At 29.7% G+C, this 21,963-nt stretch overlaps 4 protein-coding genes across 4 annotated transcripts; 2 read left to right on the forward strand and 2 right to left on the reverse strand.

Moving 5' to 3' along the window:
• Positions 1-693: 693 nt before the first annotated feature.
• On the reverse strand, positions 694-1,439 carry LOC101208804 (pathogen-induced protein CuPi1). The gene is made up of 2 exons (XM_004144480.2): positions 1,253-1,439; positions 694-1,087 (listed from the first exon to the last, which is right to left on the reverse strand). Exons 1-2 carry the CDS (start codon positions 1,365-1,367, stop codon positions 939-941), a joined length of 264 nt encoding a protein of 87 aa, XP_004144528.1. The 5' UTR covers positions 1,368-1,439; the 3' UTR covers positions 694-938.
• An 8,105-nt stretch (positions 1,440-9,544) lies between these two features.
• LOC101208564 lies at positions 9,545-10,336 on the forward strand. The gene has a single exon (XM_004144479.3). It carries the CDS (start codon positions 9,624-9,626, stop codon positions 10,038-10,040), a length of 417 nt encoding a protein of 138 aa, XP_004144527.1. The 5' UTR covers positions 9,545-9,623; the 3' UTR covers positions 10,041-10,336.
• A 2,486-nt stretch (positions 10,337-12,822) lies between these two features.
• LOC105436072 lies at positions 12,823-13,546 on the forward strand. The gene has a single exon (XM_011660377.2). The coding sequence runs from the start codon at positions 13,034-13,036 to the stop codon at positions 13,445-13,447; it is 414 nt and encodes a 137-aa protein (XP_011658679.1). The 5' UTR covers positions 12,823-13,033; the 3' UTR covers positions 13,448-13,546.
• LOC101208326 (transcription initiation factor TFIID subunit 6) lies at positions 13,515-21,084 on the reverse strand. Its single transcript, XM_031889053.1, has 13 exons — positions 20,658-21,084; positions 20,379-20,555; positions 19,710-19,796; positions 19,019-19,120; positions 18,834-18,942; positions 17,757-17,857; positions 17,536-17,673; positions 17,347-17,442; positions 16,346-16,470; positions 15,374-15,506; positions 14,641-14,766; positions 14,425-14,539; positions 13,515-14,025 (listed from the first exon to the last, which is right to left on the reverse strand). The coding sequence occupies exons 2-13, from the start codon at positions 20,502-20,504 to the stop codon at positions 13,649-13,651; spliced, it is 1,635 nt and encodes a 544-aa protein (XP_031744913.1). The 5' UTR covers positions 20,505-20,555; positions 20,658-21,084; the 3' UTR covers positions 13,515-13,648.
• Positions 21,085-21,963: the final 879 nt, after the last annotated feature.

The raw sequence follows: 21,963 nt of genomic DNA on the forward strand, positions 1-21,963 counted from the left end.
TTAAACCCAACCAATAAAATAGTATTAAAAACATATTTATTAAAATGTTAAAATACCATTTTAGTCCATTCAATTAAAGTTTTTGGCTCCAATTTTTTTTAGTCATGCATGCTACCTTTAATCATTCAACTGATTATATACTAAATAGTCTATGTAGGGTGCAATCAAAAATCAAAAAACAAAAAATCAAACCAAAAACGTATCGGATCCGACCGAATTTTTATTAAAAAAGATCAATCAAAATTGAACTAAATCAATTAGTTTATATAAAATCGATTGGTTTGGTTTTAATTCTTAATCGACCATGCATGCACTTGCACACACAATATAATATGTGATAATTAGTTTATATAACCCAACAATACAATTTGTAATGGACGAAGATACACATAAATTAAGATAAACTGATCATAGACATAGTTATATATAAACTGGGTTTAAAAATTGAAATAGATAGTACTCTATCGTGATTCATCGTAAATAAAATGTGATGATTTATAATTATACATAATATGTACATAATATGTGTATCTTTTATTTCTTTATTTATTCACAAAAATACAAAGATTGTTTATGGTAACATGTTTCGATTTGTTTGAGAATTAACTTTAAAAAATGGAACTATATTACATTTGTTATTTTTAGCTTTTTATTAAAAATACAAAAATGAAAAACAAGAAATAAACAAAGTAGTAGTCCAAATGTTTGGTAATATATATATATGGAAAGTCCAAATTGATTCTGAGTACATAGAGATAATCATACAATAAAACATACTAAACTTCAAAGTGACATATCATATAAACTACTATATATATTGATTACACTCTTTTTTTGAAAGGATAAATTAATACACAAAAACTTTAAAATAGGATTTAAATCCATGTGATTTCGGAATCATTTATTCATTTTTTGAAAAACAGGTGATAGTCCTCAGTCTACGGCAAGCTGCATCCTCTAACATAAGGATTGCACTTTTCCTTTGGTGGCTTACTTCTAGGGATGCAACGGCTATAAGGACCGCTACCATCGCAGATTGGTTTGTTGCGAATTGCTGTTCTCGGAGTCAAGTAAACAATTCCCTTTTCTGCGTTTGGAAACCATTTAAAATAAATCAACAAAAATAGTTTATTTTTAAAAACAACCATTTTCAATTTAATGCTTCCTTCCATGTTCAATTTTATCAAAATTTGTTTCATAATAACAATCATTTTGAATGCCACATAATATCATAATATAAATAGAAGCTCACCGTTGTTTTGGTGCATCTTCAGCTTCCTTGCTGCAGTCACCTCCGAGGAGATGAAGAGAACGAAGAAGAAGAAAAAAGCCAGCAATGAATAACCACGTCCCTTTCCACTACTCATTCTTATTCCTTTCTCACTATTATGGAGAGAGAATTGAATTTGTTTTGAAGATGAAGTTTGAGAATCATTTCCGATTATCTTTTATAGCCAAAAGAGAGTGGAAAAAAAACGAAAATTTAATTAATAAATTTTGTTTTGGATAATTACTATGAAAATTTAATCAATAAATTTGTTATGGATATGGACGTAAATAATATGTATAGATCATAAGAAAACTTGTATTTAAAAGATGAAAGACCAAAAATTATATACGGTTCAAACTCACTAAATAGAAATTATAATGGATGACCATTTATCCTTAATAATAATTAAGGTTATATTATACACAGTTTAGTTTTTCAAATTTATTATACACCGTTTAGTTTTTCAAATTTAAGATGTAATGTAATCTCTTAAAATAAAATTAAAAAATATAGCTTCATATCAAATAAATTAAACTTTTGGGTTCGAATTTTCTTTTTATTTTATAATATTTGATTCATAACTTTATATCAAAGCACTTTTTCCTTGTTTTGTTCTTAAATTACAAATTTAATAGGAATATTGATGTATGTTTTTTTATTGTCCAAAATTAAATAACTCCTTTTCAAATCAAAAGTTTAAATGCATGTACCTTCACTTTTGTTTGATAAATATAAAAATGAAAGAAAAAGGAGAAGAAATGGGATTAGTCTAAAAATATAGGAAGTAAACATAAAGAGAATAACTAGGTTTTTTTTTATAAATGTAATATATATATATATTTCCTGTCAAATCAATTTGCATTATTAGTTTTGAATAGTCTAAATAAATAATTGTGCAATGCATCTACAAACACATGTATATAATTGTATAACTATAATAATATCGATAAAATCTGAAATTTTATCAACATTTTTATTTTATAATAATTTTTCAAAATTTAAAATCTTATACATTAATCATCATGCATACATTTATAAATATTATTTTTCTCGTAAAAAGTAAAATAATTAAAAAATTGATAAAATTGATGTATGAAACATTCATGATAATCAAGAAAAAAGACAATACTAAAGGCCAACTCGTGTATGCATTTATCTTCATGCATTGTTATCCTTCAATCACATATGACTTTACAAAACATCTCTAAAAGGAAAAATAAAATAAAATTTATAATTGAACACTTAAATATGAGTGACACAAACATATATGTAGTTTAAAATGTATCAAAATAATTTTTTCGTAAACATCTTATTTCAAATGACCCACAACTCCATGGCATGCCAAATTAAATTATGAAGACCATTGACTTCAATTTTCCACATAAGTTCCTTTAGTTGGGGTCTACTTGATTAAGAAAGAATGCTTCATTAAACTCAACCAATAAAATAGTATTAAAAAGATAATTATTAAAATGTTAAAATAGGATTTTAGTCAATACAATTAAAGTTTTTTGCTCCAAATTTATAGTCATGCATGCTACCTTTAATCATTCAACTCATTATATACTAAATACCCCTATGTGGGGTGCAATAATGAAAAACCCAAAAACAAAATATCAAACCAAATCTAAGGTTATATTTTAGAATGGTTTTTTATTAGAAAAATCAATCAACAACTAAATCAATTAATACATCTAGAATCTATAGGTTAGTTTTGATTCTTAATCAACCACACAAGCATACAATAAATAAATATATGTAATATATATATTATTGAATTTCTTACTCTCACACACATGCACCAACAATAATATCTCAACTACTCCAAAAATTTCACATACAATACAAGTCTATCAGCTATAATTTTGTTATATTTGCAATTTTTTTAAAATGTTGTTGTATCCTTAATTATTATTCCTCAAATGGTCATCTATTATAATTACCCTTCATTTTATTAGAGGAAAAAACTTCATAAAATTGAAGTGTAATTATAATGACAATTAATAGGGCTACCAATTTGGAAGACGACCATGCATTGACTCATATTTCCCTACAAAAATTTTCTTTTCATTTAGTTTTAACAAACAAAAGTGTCATTATTATAGTTTAATTGATTAAAATATGTAGCATCAATCAACCGTTAATCAAAATATTACATTCTTTTAATTCAAGATTTTTTTAAGATAATATATTTTAATTAGGGACATTTGCAAAAATAGAGAAAAGAATGATAATAAAGTCTATATCACTGTTATTTTTAAATTGCAAAAGTATGAGATAATGAAATTTAAATGGTAAGAAGTAAAGATAAATTTAGGTTTTTTTTTAAAAAATGTTGCCACGATATTTTTAAAATTACAAAAAATTTTAAAAAAATGTCTTTATCGTTTGTATATGTGGACAAAATTATGATGGCTTATATTGCATCAACAATACTTCTAACAATGCTACCATGGTTAGTATATGGATGAAAACAATTTAACGACCTTGCTCTTTTATTTTTTTTCTTGTGTCTCTTTCAATCTAGCTAGACATTTTTTTCCACTCTCTTAATCTCATTATTTCATTCCCTACCAATTCAATTTTAACTTGGATCACTAACCAATCATAGAAGTTATAAATTGGTACGAAACAATATGTCTAGATGGTTCATATAAGCAATATATAATATACACAAACTTTTCTGTCATTAATATTCTTATTTTTCTTCCTTTATCATACTTTGGTTGGTTTTTTCCTATCCACTGCAATTGTTTTCAAAAGAAAATTTAAAACTAAAATGAAAAGAAAAAAAATCTTGAGTTTGTGTCACACGTCCAACTTCTAAAGTGTGGAGTAATTTCTTTTATTTATTATCAAACGTTCATTTGAACTTTAAATTTGTTTGTTATATCATGAGATATAAATATAAAATTTTGCTAATTAGATTGGTGATTGAAATTTATAAATATTTTAATTTATTTTATTATTTTAAAAATGTCTCTACAAATTATGTTGGAGCTAAATGTGATTTGATAATTATTTAATCAATTATTTAGGGTCCGTCCGTTTAAGAAATAGAAAAAGTATAAAACTGACTATTTTTTAAAAATTCTAAATTTGTCCTTCCTTGTATCACTGTCATTCGTCTTGATTTTTTTTTCTTGATATCCTTTTCATTATATTAAAATAAAAAACTTCATGGAATTGAAGGTGGCGATTAATGATGGAAATTATGGGCCACAATAGGCCTACCAAGTTGGACGACCATGCATTGACTTATATTCATTTACTCGAAATATGAAGAAAAGTTTTAATTGATTATAGTTTAATGCATGGAATGAAATATGGAGATCAATCCAGAGCTAATTAATCAAAAGAACACAGAGAAATTTTTGTAACATAATACATTTAATTTAATTAAGGTTAAATTATACACAATTTCGTTTTTCAAATTTAAGATTTTATGTAATCTCTTATAATAAAATTAAAAAATATAAATTAAACTTTTAAATTCTCATTTTTTTTTATTTTATAAATTTTGATTCATAACTTTTGTATCAAAGCACTTTTTCTTTGTTTTGTTTCCAAATTACAAATTTAATAGGAATGTTGATGTAAGTTTTTTATTGCCCAAAATTTAACATCAACAAAACATTCAATATATCAATATAAATATGTGCCAACGTAAAGATATATTAATGCTAATTATTAAATAACTCCTAAGTAAAAGTTTAAATCTCTTTCACATTTGTTTGATAATAAAAATTAAAGAAAAATGAGAAGAGATGAGATTAGTCTAAAAATATAGGAAGTAAACATAAAGAGAAAAACTAGGATTTTTCTTTATAAATGTAAAAGGTAAACAAAAAAAAAAAAAAAAGAAGAAGAAGAAGAAAGATACGTTAGAATGTATTATTGGAATTGAATGTATTATGAAAAATATTATTTCAAATGAATCACAATGCCACAAATTAAAACTTGACTAACATTGACTCCAATTTTCCACATACGTTTCTTTCGTTTAGGTCTACTTGATTAAGAAAGCATCATGCAATCAATTCAACAATAGTATTTTAAAAGATATATTTATTAAAATGTTAAGATATCATTTTTGTATTGTAAGTCTTTTTTTCTCCAATTTTTAGTCATATCATTCTAATGAATATGTACTAACTAGTCTATGTAAGGGTGCAATAAAAAACCGAAGAACAAAAAATCAAACCAAACTAATGGGTTGGTTTGGTTTTTTTAGTATAAAGTTGGACATATCTTCAATTTATATTTGTAGAAAAGAAAAGTTATGTAAATGGAACTAAATCAATTAGTTTATATAAAATCGATTGGTGAGTTTTGATTCTTAATCGACTTCCAAATATTTCCACAATAAGATAAAATAAAAAAAATCTCAAATAATTTCAAACACCCAATATAGTAATATATATATATAGAACTTCTAATTCTCCAAAATGTTCACACACAATAAAAATAATATATATAATATAGAATTTCTCAAATTCCTCAAAAATTTCCACCAACTTCCAAAATTTTGGAAATCCACTCCCTTCCAATTTTTTAAAAAATTTCATCGATGTTGTATGTTCTTGCGAGATTTACCAAATGTTTCTATTTAATTAGAAAGATCAGAGAGACAAGTTAGGTCATAGATTTCTCAAATTTATTTAATGTCATATGGGCTTGAGCATGAAAGCTAACTTTTAAATTTGAACATTCCATTATTTGTGGTTTGATAAAAAAGATCAAAGCTATTCAATGTGCCTTTGCCAAAAAAAAGGAAAAAAAATTGGCCACAGGGACTAATGTCCACCATTAATTACATTATATTTATTCTGCATCAATACATCAAATAACTTTCATCTTTCTCTCTCATTAGCTCTATTTCTATCTAAGATGATAAACTCAATTTGAAATATGAGAGAAAAATATAAGATGAAGATAAAAGAAAAAAAAAAGTCTTAAAACTTTTATTTAAAGAGGTGTGAAGTTATATCAGTCTGAAAAGTTGTATAATCGTGAATCCAAACTAGAAGTATATAAATCATGAAATTTGATGGTTTTTTCAGCATGTGACGTAAAAACTTCTTAAGTTAAACAAATGACTTCACTTATTTGAACTCATGAGCCTAACTATATATTATCTTAGGGTGTTACATTTGTGACTTCATTAGCATAGTTGCAACATTGGATGCATTGTCGACTAAAACGATTGAAACGACAGCAACCATGTGAGCAACCATGTCCACCTCTACCATACCCACCGCATGAATTTCTAGATTAATTTCCGCAGCCAGGGGTGTCCACGGAGCTGCAGCGGCCGTCACGTAAAAGGTCTCTTGCTGCCACTTTTGAGGACTGGACAAGAACGACTATGATGGAGAAAACAAGAGGAAAATTCCTCTTGGAGTTGGAATAATTCATTTTTCAATGTTCCTTTTCTTTCCAGTAATTAACTTGTAATTTTGAAGAGGGAATGAGAAAATTTTGCACCTCTTCTCATTCTATAATATTTTATATGCACAAGCGATATACAAGATTAATATAGATAGTTGGAAAGATGCAAAACAATTAAGTATATAGCAATATTTTAAAAAATTGCAAATATAGTAAAATTTATCCAATTCTGTCAATGATAGAAGTCTATCACCGATAGATCATGTTGTAAATATATTAAAAACCATAATTAAATAGAAAAAAAAATTAAATTTATAATCGAATATTTAAATGAATAACACAAACATACATATAACTTAAAATGAATCCAAATAATTGTTTTGTGGAAAAGTTATTTCAAACGACCCAGAACGCTACAAACAGACATACCAAATTAAATTTTGATGACCCCCTTTCCTTTCGGTCTACTTTATTAGGAATTTATTAATAGTATTAAAAATATATCTATTAAAATGTTAAAATATCATTTTAGTTAATACAATTCAACGTTTTTTGCTCCAATTTTTAGTCATGATACCATTAATCAATCTAATGACTATATACTAAATAGCCTACGTAAGGGTGCAACAAAAAATCAAATCAATCTAATGGTTTGAGTTAGTTTTTTTTAGTATAATGTTGGACATATCTTTGATTTATATATTTGGAGAAAAATCAAAAAGTCATTTATTTGGAGCGTCTTTTTATTAAGAAAAATCAATCAAAATTGAACTAAATCAATTAGTACATATAAAATCGATCGGTTAGTTTTGATTCTTAATCGACCACGCTCATATACATAAAGAATATAGAATTTATTACTCTCACAAACATGCACACACCATATTATCTCAACTTTAGAAGTTCCACACACAATACAATAAAAAAAATCTCCAAAAAGTACACACACCCAATATGTTGAGATGAAGAGTGAGTAATGACCCAAAATGTGAACTATATATTTTATAAATGTTCATCCGTCAAATTTTTCATTTAATATAATTCAAGATCTCCTAGCTACCTATCAACTTTAACCAAACATCAATTCTTGCATTTATTTATAGTTAAATTAGTGTCTCAATTTTTTGAATTGAATTGGGAATCTTCAACCCCACAATTGGGTTTTCATTTTTTTTTCTTTACTAATTACTACACATTTGACAGCCTCCTAAATAAAAGTGCACCTTCTTTCATAAATTGATAGCATTTTCTTGACTGGGAGTAATTTTGGGTCCTCTCAAAGAAACCAACAGCAGAATGTTGAAGACAAGGTTTCTAAAAAGTTCCACCAACATTCGAAGAAAATACTACCAACCAACAAAAACAAAATTAATATGTTAAAATTTATTACAACTATACAAAATTCTCTCTCGGACTCTAATTACAAATTTGGATGATTACATAACGATTACTCTTTTGATATTTTGTCAAAATTCAACAATCTCTTTGAAAATCTACTTCCCAAGGGTCCATCTAATCATCAACTATAACGGCTTATTTGATTGGTTTTAGTGCATATTATTCCCTAAATATGAACAGCATTATCGCTTTTATTATGACAGTATGGATTACTTTTGTAAATCTTTTTTTTAATATATTGCATTAATTTCATGATGAATTAATCCCATCCTCAACAAAAAAATCAAGAAATTAATGAATTGAAAGTACAAATAAATAAAATGAGTATTTTAACATTAATATAACTTAAAGTTAACAATGAAACCAAGTAAGTTTATTTTATTAATAAAAAAAATTAAGCTAAATCCAATTTGATAACATTTTAATTTCATTAATTGGTAGATAAATATTTTGAAAACAAAAAGATTTGACCATAATTACATAACAAATATAAAGCCATCAGCTTTTTCATCATTATTTGACAGCACATTCTCATGCATTATTCTGCCGACTAATCCATGGTAATGCAAAACAAATCAACGGTGGAAATTATTGGTAACTCAAAACAAAGAATCGTAATTAAACTTTAACCTTAGTTCTTCCATTATAAATAAATGAAAACCTTAGTTCTGTCGGTGAATGCACAAACAATTAACAAACTATTTACGATAAATAGTAAAATTTTAATTCAAACCCAAAATAAATAATCAAAATACTTTTTATTTTCTTCCAATTATGTGAATTCTCCTTTAATATTTACCTATGTCCAATGTTGTTGGTAAGAAAAAAAAGTATTTTCAAATGTATCAATATCTTAACATTTTAAAAATTTATCATCTTATATTATTATATCTATTTTTCGTACCTATATCTATATTTCTACTTCATAGGTTAGATATCTCCATAAATAAGATATTGACATGAGAGGACATTAATCAATGTTTTTACTACATACATGGTAAAAAAACTAATAAAATAAGTAACAAAATGTAACTTGATATAAATTAACAAACACTTCAATTTGTTTACAAAAAAGATGCAACATTTATTTACTATTAAAAAAATTAAAATCTTTTGTCTTTATATTTTTTTAGAAATAATATCTATTAATATTTATGTTTTAAAAAATTGAGACATCAAGGGCATGAACAATAACTAATTACTTGTAGTATTTTAAATATTTGAATTTGTAATGAAACCATGAATACATTTAAAGTAATATTAAAAAATAATAGTTTATTACTAAAATAAAACTCTCCGATTCCTATGTTCAACCGATCCATTGGTTGGATGACAGTCAAAAACATGCGAAAAAAGAAACCAACGGCTCAAAACACCTAAAAAGACTCAATGAAAAAGGAAACAGCCTTAAACAACGCCCAAAAATCACTCTATGCAGTACATAAATCCATCCTAGAAGTGTGTGTGTCTGTGTATATATATATATATGATCAAGTTCGTTCTTCATTAAATCATCAAGTACTATTTGTTTTCTTTGCTTTCAACAAATTAAAAGCGATTCAAAATGAGCGTAGAGATCTTGAACAGTGCAACCATTATGAATTTTGTGGAAGATGAAGAAGCTTTCAGTGGTTGGATAAGAGAGCGTTTTAGCCATCTTGACATTGATAGAGATGGAGTTCTTTGTTATGGAGAGATGTTGAAGGAGTTGCAGAGTCTTAGGGTGTTGGAGACTCATTTTGGGATTGATACGAAACCCGACCCCAACGAGCTTTCGTCCGTCTACGGCTCCTTGTTTTTACAGTTCGATCGCGACTGCAATGGAAAAGTTGATCTTGGTGAATTTATGGAAGAAACCAAGAAGATGATGTTGGCCATGGCTAATGGAATTGGCCTTTCTCCTGTTCAAATGTTGTTGGAAGAAAATAGTTTCTTGAAGAAAGCTGTGGATAGAGAATCCACCAAACTCGCTGCGGCTTAATTGCAATATATATATAAGTTCTTTCCGAGAAGGTGTATACCAATTATTACGACATGCAGAGCTAAGATTAATTGAGTTGAATTTTGATTTTCTTTGGAAGGATGCTCATTTCATCCTAACAAAATGTTAGAGCAAAACTGAAATCATTCATCTTTTTTCTTTCGATTGATGAACTTTTACATTTTTGTGTATGATAATGGTAGAAATCAAATCTGCCTTTTTTCCATTTTTGACAAGGATGTAATATAATCTAGCTTTGAGACAGTAATTTATTTATCTTATAGCTGCGAATTTAATTAGGTGAATTTCACATGTTACACGAACCATATATGATACACAATTGTTAAAATTAGCTAGAAGACAATAAGCATAAGGTGGAATTCATATCCAATCATATAAACTATATATTTATATAAAGTTTTAACTTTTGAAATTATTGAAACTAATTAATTTGAATTTTCTTCAAAACTATAGATAGAAGTGTTTGTCATCTCAATTGGAATATACAAAAAAACTTGAACAATCAACTTTTAAGGAGAGGAAGGAAAGATGTCAAATAATTGGGTCATTGTAGAGAAATTTTTGTACAACACATGTTATATATATTTCTAATAAGAATAAATATGCTATAGGATTTGTATTGAAGGAATACTTTGTTCTATTTTTAAAATTCTAAGAATGTGGTAATTAAATTAAATACGTTTTTGAATTGATGCCAACAAATTTGGGGAATCACATCCATTGAAGATGCTTCCCTCTTTTTCTTGGGTACTTTCGAGTGAAAATTGAAGATTTCGAACCACAAATTTCTTAATCACACACATACGTTACATATGGTATATTAGTTGAGTTAAATTAGCGTGGAGAAATATGCTTCACTTTTAAAACAGCTTTTAGTCTTGTGAATAGTAAAATGAAAAAAATTCTTGGATAATCTTTTATTTCTTTATTATTCGTTTCCGTATATAAATTATAATGGCTAAATTAATTCAAGAATTTGACTTCCGACCTCTTGAACTATAATACATGTTTAAATTAGAAATATATATATATTTTTTTTTTTTTGAACTTTTACGTACAATACAATCTATTGATTGAACTTATAATAATAATATAATAATTCATTCAAAATATAGTAAAACAAAGTGATAAACCATGTTACAAATATTGATTTGTTTCTATTCGACTATAAGAGTCGATAGCCATAAAAGTAGATTGTACTATATTTGTAACATTTTAAATAGTTATTATACACTAAATTATTGTCCCTAAAATTCTCGTTCATTTTAATCATCCACAAAAAATTCTTAAAACATTAATAAGCAGAGGCCGAAAATTAGTATTGGAAATAAGAAAACTAAAGCATGAAAAGAAGAAGAGAGCAAAAACATAAGATTCTCCCTAATAAAACGTCTCTATACCAATAGAATGGGCCAAAACAACACATTATTTGAGCATTTGTTTGCTTTATTGTTTTCTTTTTCTTTAAATAAAAAATAATAGACATAGTTGTAAATTTAGCAATTACATTTAAAATAATTAACTTTATAGCAACATTTTAAAAAAATTGTCAAATTCTATTCATACATACAAGTCTATCAAGAATTGTTTTGCTATATTTGCAATTGTTTAAAAATGTTGTTATATTCTTATTTATTATTTTTAAAATTATCATAATTACAATTACTTAATAAAAAATAATAATTTTTTGTTTGGTAAAATATTTTTTTTAAAATAAACTTTTAGAGAGGTAAAGGGAAATATTAAACGATGTAAAGATATAATTTTATATATATATATATATATATATATATATATATATATATATATATATAATTTAAAGAAAAAGTTTATGTAAAATAGACAAAGAAATAAAAAAAGGTTTTAGAGAAAGAACGGTGTAGAAAGAGAATGAAATGTTAGAGAGAATATTATAGTAAGAAATTAAAGAGCAATAGATGCTGTTTAAAAAAAAAGATGGAGTGGATCAATAAATTAAACATAGGTTAAAAGCAAAAGACATAAATTCAAGATATACATCAGATAAAGAGAATATTAGTAATGGAAAGAGAGAAGAAATTTGAAAGTGAAGTAAGAGGATAATTATTTAATAGTATGTTTTAATCTCTATATAACATTTTCAAATATAGCTATACCAAAATTATTAAATTCTTTATAGTTTATTTGAAATTTTTTTGCTATATTTTGTAAAGCTTTGCTTTTTTTTTTTCTTCATCAAAACAAAACGTGTCGAAGGGTTTCATTTCAAAGTAAAATTTTATTCTTTAAACTATTTTTTTACTTATTCATGCAGAATTTTCTCTCAAATCTTAGTCGTAATATTCCTTAACCTTAAAGATTATTGTCAATAGAGTTTGACAGCATATCTTCTCAGTATACAGTAGCTAGTAAGGAATAAATTTGTAACTTACTTTAGAGGTTAACTTTCTAAACTTTTTTAAAAAAAGAGAAAAAATCTCTTTTTTAAAAAAACTAATTATAATAAGCAATAGACTTAGGTGTTGTTAAAAGCAGGTTTAAAATAAGTGCATGTTTAAAAGTAAATTGTAATCACTTTTTGATATCAAATTTTTAATATTACTAATATGTGATAAAAGTGATGTTAAGCATTTTAAAATCATTCTCAAACATGCAATAAAACTGCCATGATTTTGTAAACCGACCAATTGGATTCTTAACGCTCTACTCACCGACCTCTCCTTGTGTTGACTTTGGTTCATTATTAAAATGTGTTGTATAAAATTCCATTTGAACATCCTTTTTCACATCCATTAAATCAAATCAAGGATTGGCCCCCAAGAACCTTCAACAGTGGCATAAACAAATGGCTAAAAGAGAAATAAACCCTCCTGAGACCTATTTATATGAAGAAACCTGACCCAACCTTCTGCTCATAAAAAACCCAACTCAAAATCTTTTCCAATACCTTCCAATTTCCTCTTTAATTCACCTAAATATCAGAACTAGGAAAAATGAGTGTGGAAATATTGGACGGTACCACAATTGTCAACTTTGTTGAAGATGAGGCAGCTTTTAATGCCTATATAAGAGCCCAATTCGCTCACCTCGACACTGACCATGATGGTCTCCTTTCCTATAATGAGATGCTGGAGGAGTTACAGAGCCTCAGGGTGTTCGATGCCGATTTCGGAAATGATGAGAAGCTTGGTCCAGATGAGCTTTCGTCTGTCTATAGTTCTCTGTTTTTGCAATTTGATCGTGACTCGGATGGAATGGTTGATCTGGATGCGTATAAGACTGAGATCAAAAGAATGATGCTAGCTATGGCTAATGGGATTGGCTTCTTACCTGTTCAGATGGTGCTTGAAGAGGGCAGCTTCTTGATGAAGGCTGTTGAGCGTGAAACTGCCATAATGGCTGCTTGAGTAAAGTTACCTTTTAACTCGCTGTATTAGTAAATTCAAGAAACAATTCAAAAGAGTGAGGTTTTTGTTAACTGAAATAAGATGTTTTTCTTTTTGTCATATAAATTTCCTCTAAATTCAAAAGATTAGTAGCCATTAACTTACACGCCAATTCCACAGCAACATGAACAGTGTTTTCTACTTGAAAATGGATGATGGTTATTATAAGAACAGGGACAATTCAGGAGCAGGAATGAAGCAGAACATACTTTCACCAAACAAATCTAACATAGATGTTAACAACTTTCCAGAATTAAGATCCTCCTTCCAGACTTGAGATAGGACAGCTGATTTTTTAAGAATTTGATCATCATGCTTCCCCTTTCTACTAGTGCTGCCCGATGATATGGCTTCATTTTGCATCTGTCCAGAAGATGTAGGCGAAACCAGATTGGAATTGCCAGAGGCAGCCGGAACAACTGTTCCTTCCATGTGTGATGCCGATGAATTAGTTAACATGACGCCCATTGGACCATCAATTGACATCCTCTTGAGAGGAGGCTGCCCTTCTAAGTAGTCTGCATTTGCCTTGCGTTTGTCTAATATTACACGTGCAGGAAAAAAAATGAATTTTAGCATGTCAACTTCAAGCAGTATACAACTTGCATCAAAAACTAGAAGATTCCAAAAGTTGTAGGATTTGAAGGATTTGGTCACTTAACAAGAGAAAAAATCAGCATGCAACAATTAGGACAAATCAAATATTTACCATTTTAGTTCAGCAGGCTCACTATTCATATAATTCAAGGTATACTAGGGGGACGTTTCTGTATGCAGTGCCATTCATTAAATAAAACTCAGAAACAAAAATTCAAGAGAAGTAGGTGCCGAAAATCACGTCATTCAAGGAATAAAACTTTCCAGCTTAGAGAAAAGCGAACTAAAATTGATACCATTTTGTATCTCAGTTTGATTCAGAGAAAGTTGCAAGAGCTTACTTGGGAAAGTGGTGGTGATAGTTCTTGCATTTGTCCGCAAAACAGAACCTGCTGGCGTACTAAGCAAAGGAGGAAAAATCTTGATGCGTTCATATATGCACTGACCGACAGCTCTCTGTAAGCCATTTTGTGTCATTAAAAGATTACATCAGTTCCCACAGAATATTCAGGTAAGAAACTAAGAATGCTACACCAGATCCTAACAAAAGAACTCACGAGCAAGGCTCCATAAACATGCCACGCTTCATGCCTCTTCATCTCATTCTTTTGATTAGCAAGAAGCATCTCAGGTTCCAGAAGTCCCAGATATGGCTCAAGATTTGGTAGTATAAGAAGATGAACCTATAAAATATTAAATACTACAAATAATTATGAAGTCAAAAGACCTTTTTACTTTTCATATGTTTACTATTGCACTTGAAAGATATGCGATCATCATTATCATACGTCTGAACATGGAATGAATCCGAAGGTCAAAGGCTTTTCTGGTATACAATTTTATTTGGTAATGAGAAACTAATACGTGTTTAAATTAAAGAAAAGAAGCTGCAGGGCCAACAGACCGGATTCTCTTCGTGTTGGTGAGATAAAAAGAAATATCAAGCTAGATTATTTTCACTTCGATCATATCAAGCTTATAAAGGTTAGAAAACCAAACAAGGATGAACTCAACGAGGTAAAAATTCTATTCAGATAAAATCAACACACTAATCATAGCCATCTTTTAAGTTCAACCTGATTTGTCTTGTTCATCTCAAATAGCAAACAGAGGCAAACTATATAAACATGATCACTTCCCTTCTCTCTAATAGCATTGTTTTTCATACTTTTGAGACAAACACGTCAGTTTTATTTCCACACGGTCATGTTTTCTTTTGCATCCTTCTCCAACCTCCAACCCTCTAGATAGTCTAATTAAAGATAAAGAAGCATGTAAGAAAAAGCATACCACATTCATCCCTAAGGCAGCTAATCCTCGAATTGCACCATAATGTTGAGTCAAAGACCGCTTTGGGTCTAAAAATGCATTGAGAAGAGTTTTTGTGAGCTTTGTCTGCAGAGTGTTGTAAACATGACCAAACCTGCAACACTAAAACTGCAACCTTAGCAAAGAGCGAAACATCTTGGAAGTAATGTTACAGATGACAAAGAATTATACTATGCTCTGAAGAAAGATGTTTTAGTAGTGTGTCTATTAGTAGTATTACTTAAAGATCAAAAACCTACTTCCACTGAGATAAATGGAAAAATCAAAAAGAGCATACAAAAAGATAAGATAACACAATAAAAGGGGACGTCCAAGTCCCAAACTAGCAATAAATAAAGGAGTTCAATCTAAAAGCACAAGGCTGAAAGGATAATTACAAAAAGCACAAGTAACAGATGCCTAAAAGAGATATATTAAATCAAACAAGAGACCACACCTCCTCTTGAGATCCCTCAAGCCCCTCACAAACTCTCAATCCTCTCTAGCCATATTCCCAAACAAAAGTAGAGAAAGCACAATGCCCCAAAATCAACGTGTAATACAACAGGGGAATGGAAGAGCCCTTCCTAAATCATACCTTAGCAAGCTCCCACTAAGTATTAGAGGAACCTATTTTCTGCAGAGTGTTGTAAATTAAAATTCATATAGACCAAATCCAGTTTGATATGCAGTATACTACAGCTAACTTGTTTAAGGTGGTAGTTGAAATGAAGCATTGCAATTACTGCAAGTGATCAATAAGAAGCAAGCCAATAAAATATAAAATTAATTTTTATTTAAATAAAAACTCTAGAATATATAACTAATTTAAGTTGATATTCCATACGGGCATGCAGTTTCATAACCATGTAGAAAGTCAGTCTCAATTGCCTATGGCCATAATAAAAAATGATAAGCATTTGACTAAACAGAACCTGACAAATCAAATCTCACCTTTTACATATTAAAGCAACCACTTTTGCTGTGAAGTCTCTAAGCTCCCAATGGTTGTCTGAAAACCTACTCCCTAACCTTTTTGCAACGAGGCAGGTCACAACAGATGGCATCATTTGGTGTAGCTGAGAAGAAAATATGCTTGTCTCAGAGACAGAATGAATACCTTCCACACAAAGCACCAAACAAAACCATGTATTTATCCTTTTTGTTGAATTAAAACCGACTCACAATGTAAGAATAAAACGCATACTAAAGATATCTTTTGAACAAGTTGAAGAATGATCAAAAGCCCAAATTCGTTTTTTCTTCAGGAAAATCACAACTTTCATTGAGAAAGAAGGAAAGAATATACAGGCATTCAAAAAAGCCAAGCCCACAAAAAAAGCCCAAGTTGGTATTTGATAGAGATAATAGGAGGAAAATTATTCACAAGGCCAAACATTTGAAATTGGAAACATCTATCAGCCTATTTTAGTGATCAACTTGAAATATTATATTCACAAGAAATGTTACCTTCATTGATATGCAATTGCAAAGGAAGTAGAAGGAGGGAAAAAAGGGAATACTACAGATAAAAGCTAAAGACACCCTGAAGAACCTCACAGAAAAACCCATCTGAATTTGAGCTTATCACAAAAGGAGTATAATTGATATGTCTATGTCCTGCTAATGAAATAATTCCACGAACTTTCAGGATCCACAAATGAACTTATCGATATGAATTCCTTTTTAGCATCTCTACAATGCAGATGAATCAAATATGCATCTTTGTCTCACTCAATTATCTAAATTTGAATGACTTCTATTCTAATTCGTATTCTAATATCAGTTACACTGACTGCCCAGAATCATGGAAGACAAGGCAGCACAAGATGATGATAGTAATACAGCCACTATAGAAGATCAATGAGTTGTCCTCACAATACTTACTGGACTTGAACATTCATGAATCTCAACTCAACCTTCAGAAAAAGAAGATTACACAACATTCAACTCACATAAGGTTCAATGTGGATATGAGGGTTCTGAAGAAGACTCCAAACAACACGCATCAAAGCAAAAAGAAGGGAATAATCACCCAGTCCACGAGCAACCTGATATCATTGGAGAATCAACAACAGTAAATTTAAAATTAAAAAACAAATCTCAAGAAATTCTAATCCAATCTTGTGTTCAAACATTTATACCTCGTCAGCTATATAGCACGTAAAATAAGGAACCAATGGGTGAAGTCCCGAGTCCGTAGCTAAACTCACTAATGCCTTCTTAAAAAGGTCCGTACTGGATCTACTAACAACAAGCTCTGTGATTTTGTCAAAATAAAGCTGCAAATAATGTTTGAAAACGTGTAGGTTAGATATAAATTAAACTTTAATATAAAAATATAAGCCAATAACAAGTCATTTACCTGAAGTTCCTTGGAAAGTATATGCTTCACTGGTAATTTGATGTCAACTGGAACCTCATCCTTTTGTTCACTACTTTTGGTATCAGAAGGTGGTAAAATTACTGTAGAAAGGAAAGATACAAAATAGAGGTTACTAAATAAATTGGGTTGCAACAACTGGAGAAAACAGGAAAGAGGAAGAAATGTTAAAGAAAAAGTACATCCAATTCCTTCTTCCTTTGGGAAATATTAAAAACAATCTAAGCATGGTTGCTTTTGACCATTAAAAGAATCCCACATAACCAACAGAGCAGAAAGTCTTGCATAATTGCAGAAAAATCACACAAGTGATTCAGCATTTGCAGAAATTGTTAGACTGAAGATCATAAAACCTCAAGCCAATTCTTAGAACAACCAAACTCAGACAGTTATATTTGAACTTGAACCTTGCAAAGTTGTAATAAATGAAACAAAACTAAACGTACATCTCTCCATTTCCTTTTCCCTCTTCATTTCAATAACTACAGTTGGTTTTCACTCGAGCCCTTGAACCACTCATCACTCTTGATCCATGGTTTTAAAGCTCAAGGTGCAATAAAGCACAATAGTTTTCAAGGCATAAAAAATGTGTGGGCTTTTTTTTTTGTGAGGTGCACTATATATAAAAGTAATAAACTAAGAAGAGAAAACATAGTTGAAATGAAAATATGAAAAATCCATAAGAAATAGAAAAGACCCATAGACACAAAAAGTTTGCATTTAGGCTTAGTAATTTTATTTTTTAGCTAATAAAGAATGAAAAAACCTAATTATTACTACCAGTTAAAAGTAATGAAAAAACCCCCAAGCCCCAAGGTTTTGGGGCTTGGGCCTTCAAGAAAGGTGTGCATCTAGGTACCTCCCGGAAGGCTTTGTAAAACACTGCTCTTAAAGAAACGTTTCTTCTTCAAAACCAACAAACACACAAATATCTACTACATGCTAGCAAGTTAAATGTTACCAGCAAAAGTTAGTCGTTTACATTTTGGGGATCCAAATACATATCTGCCTGACTTGAGAGTTATAACAATCAACGTTTTAATCAGATTTGAGACAAACCTTCTACAGGAGCATTTTCTGGTATTGCAGGCTGTACACCTTCAATTGCTAGCCAATGGCAAAAAACTGCTGCATCAAGAGGAGCTTTTGGCAATGGGGCGTCAATAACCTAGAAGTAAAACCCACATTTACACTAATTAACATTGGCCTAAATGGGACATGTTGAGTGATGAACTTTGTCTTACGTCTTTAAATTCCAGGTCCTTGTCCTCGAGGTAAAACAAATCCCTATGTCCCATGGCTCTCTTAAATCGCAAGGGCCCTCCTGAGGCAAAGCCATACATTGGCTGCCACATTAACATCAGAAAGGAGAGTGAATCATTATTAGAAACTGATAAAAGAAACATAGGGTATGTTGAATTGCTCCAGCAGGATCTTCAAGATAAAACGCACAAAAATCATGCATCCTTTATATCTGATGAATATAACACATCAACTTTACAAGATATTTTTATATTATGGAAGCGTTTAAGTTATACCAAAAAATCAAGAATAAACGCCTTTCTTATCTTGTAAATCAAACACACCAAAGTTTTCCTTTTGTTGATTGTTTTCTAGGAGTGGTCACTAATGCAGGGATATTTCAAGTCAAACATTATGATAGTTGACGTCAATAGGCACTAAAGACAGGACATTATCAACAAAAAGAGATCATACTAATCCCAACCCAGATCGCTTATATAAGGAAACTTATGGTTTACATAGTGCATCACTTGTCAGAATTGACAAGGACAGACTATTACATCACTCCAAGTCCTAAATCAAGATATAAGAAATAAAAGAATATTTGCATATAAAGATGATAGAAAAACTACCATCAAAGGCATGCAGATTTAAAACACGCACAGAAGCCATTTGCTCTAGCATTGTACTTACCTCTACATTTCTCAGGTTTAATGCACCATCAACATCATCTGCTGTCAACGTAGTTCTCTTGGAGTGACGCATGCATTTGATGGCCTCCTAGATTCCAAGGAAGATAAATATTAACTCCTCCATCATTTATTATTCTACGACACACTATATTTATAAGAGACTCTTTTTCCACTTTTGATCGTCTTATGGAATTAGTGCTTTCTACTGCTTTTTTTTTTTTTTTTTTGGTACAAAACCAAGCAGTAAGCACCCTTTTTTCACATTTCAGCTTACCATACTTATGCTCTAATTGGAGACTTTTATTGTAAACGCCTATTAATGTCAGGTTTATTCTTTAGTTCATTCATCAATGAAATGTTTCTATTATATAAAGATTTTACAAGTTTTTGAGTATCATGACATAGAACCACTAGAACAGATACTGTGACCTCTTATTCAATTTAGCCACGCCGTGCATTGGGCTCATAAATGCCATTGCCAACATCCAACCGTTTTAAAGATACCAGTCACCCAATTCTTCTCTTTGGTATAAGGCAGCCACGCAGGTGACCCTCGATTTTTATGAACCTAAAGTCATTGTTAAGCAACACCTAAACAAGTATAGCCTAAAAAAAAAACTCTCCTTGTGCCGAACATATACCTTAGTTTAAGCATAAACAACAAAAATACCTGCATGATCTCCCGCAAACGATATTCCACATCAGGAGCAACTGCCAATGCGACATCTGGGGATAAGTTATTGATCCCAACACATTGAGCAATGACCTCAATGTTTTCTTTAGGTACAGCACTCATTTTGTTTCTTCAAGATCTCATGTACGGAGCGCCCAAGTAACCAGATACGTCCTACAATGTAAAACACCCATCAATTAAAACCTCTGTAAGAGTAGATAACATTCATATTATAAGAAAAAGAAGAAGAGTGAAAGATTATGTTACGAAACCCACGTCACGTCAGCGCTGTGGTTTGTAGCGATATTCAAGGCATTCCAACCGATTCTGTTAAGCTTAAGCTTAGACCGCCTTTGGGGCAAATTGCACAGGCCCAATAAAGTAATAAAGGTAGAAATGAAGAAATGGCTTCTCCGGATTTGTTCTACAATCGATAAACAGCTTTACTCCATGGAAATTGAATCTAAGATCAACCAGCAAGATTTCAAAGAGCCAAAAGCTTACGATTGGCGATTACGGTGATGAATGGCACTGCATGAGCTTAAGCGGAGTAGAAAATTTGAAGCTTTGGCAATTTATATAAGGAAAATCCGCAGGATTCAGTATCCGAGTTTTTTCGCGGTGGACTTTGAAGTTCGAAGAACACAAAAATAATGGAAGGAAGCAAACCCGAATGAAGCGGGTAACCCAACTTCCCAATCCCAATTCGAAATTTTTACAAATTTCCCCAAATATAATATATTTTCTAAAAAATAAAAGTACATATATAAAAAAACTCACAAATTTAACCAAATTTCTTATTCTATTCCTAATAAACATTTCATTTCTGTAGCCATTTATTTGATATACTTCAAATATTTTAATTTATTTTGCTATTTTTCTATCTTTAAATTAAAAGCGTACAAATAATTAGATGTATTAAGCGAATTATTAAAAAGTTAATCCTTTAATAAATTGGTTAAAGTCTCCAATACACATACAAGTTAATTATGTTTGTGCATTCATGCGTGTTTCTCGTGTAAGATTTGTTTTATTCATTTGCAGTAATCTCAAACAATTACTTACATGTAGGTGTTGAACTTTTCACGAATATCAATAATGTGCAGTAAAGTAAACTTGATTTTAGTTGTGCATTTGATATTGTAATCTCTTTGATTCTTGATTTGTTTGTCATCTTTTTGGATTGGTTTATAACTTGTTGGTTGTCTTAAAGAATCAACCAGCAATGTGTTTGAAGTTTGAATTTGATGGGATGCAATATAAAAGTGTCTTGTTAGTTTAACAATGTGTAACGATGAAGATTCGATCCTCCAAACTTTTTGTTTTATTTGACATTTACTCTTTCTTTCTTGAAGTTGGAATTTTGAATTTTTGTATCCACTTTATTTATATTAAAAAGTCAAAGTTACTTATTTACCCTATTAAATTATCGAATGTACCACAATAAACAAACTTACATATTAAACATAAACTTATCTTAAAAAATCACGTAGGATTAAAATCTTAACGAAAGAGATGAAGAAGCTTATATCCAATAAAACATAAAATTGAATGTAAAGACATGCAATAAAATAAGTACAAT

The sequence above is a fragment of the Cucumis sativus genome, chromosome 7 (genome assembly GCF_000004075.3).
Source record: "Cucumis sativus cultivar 9930 chromosome 7, Cucumber_9930_V3, whole genome shotgun sequence".
Classification (NCBI taxonomy): domain Eukaryota; kingdom Viridiplantae; phylum Streptophyta; class Magnoliopsida; order Cucurbitales; family Cucurbitaceae; genus Cucumis; species Cucumis sativus.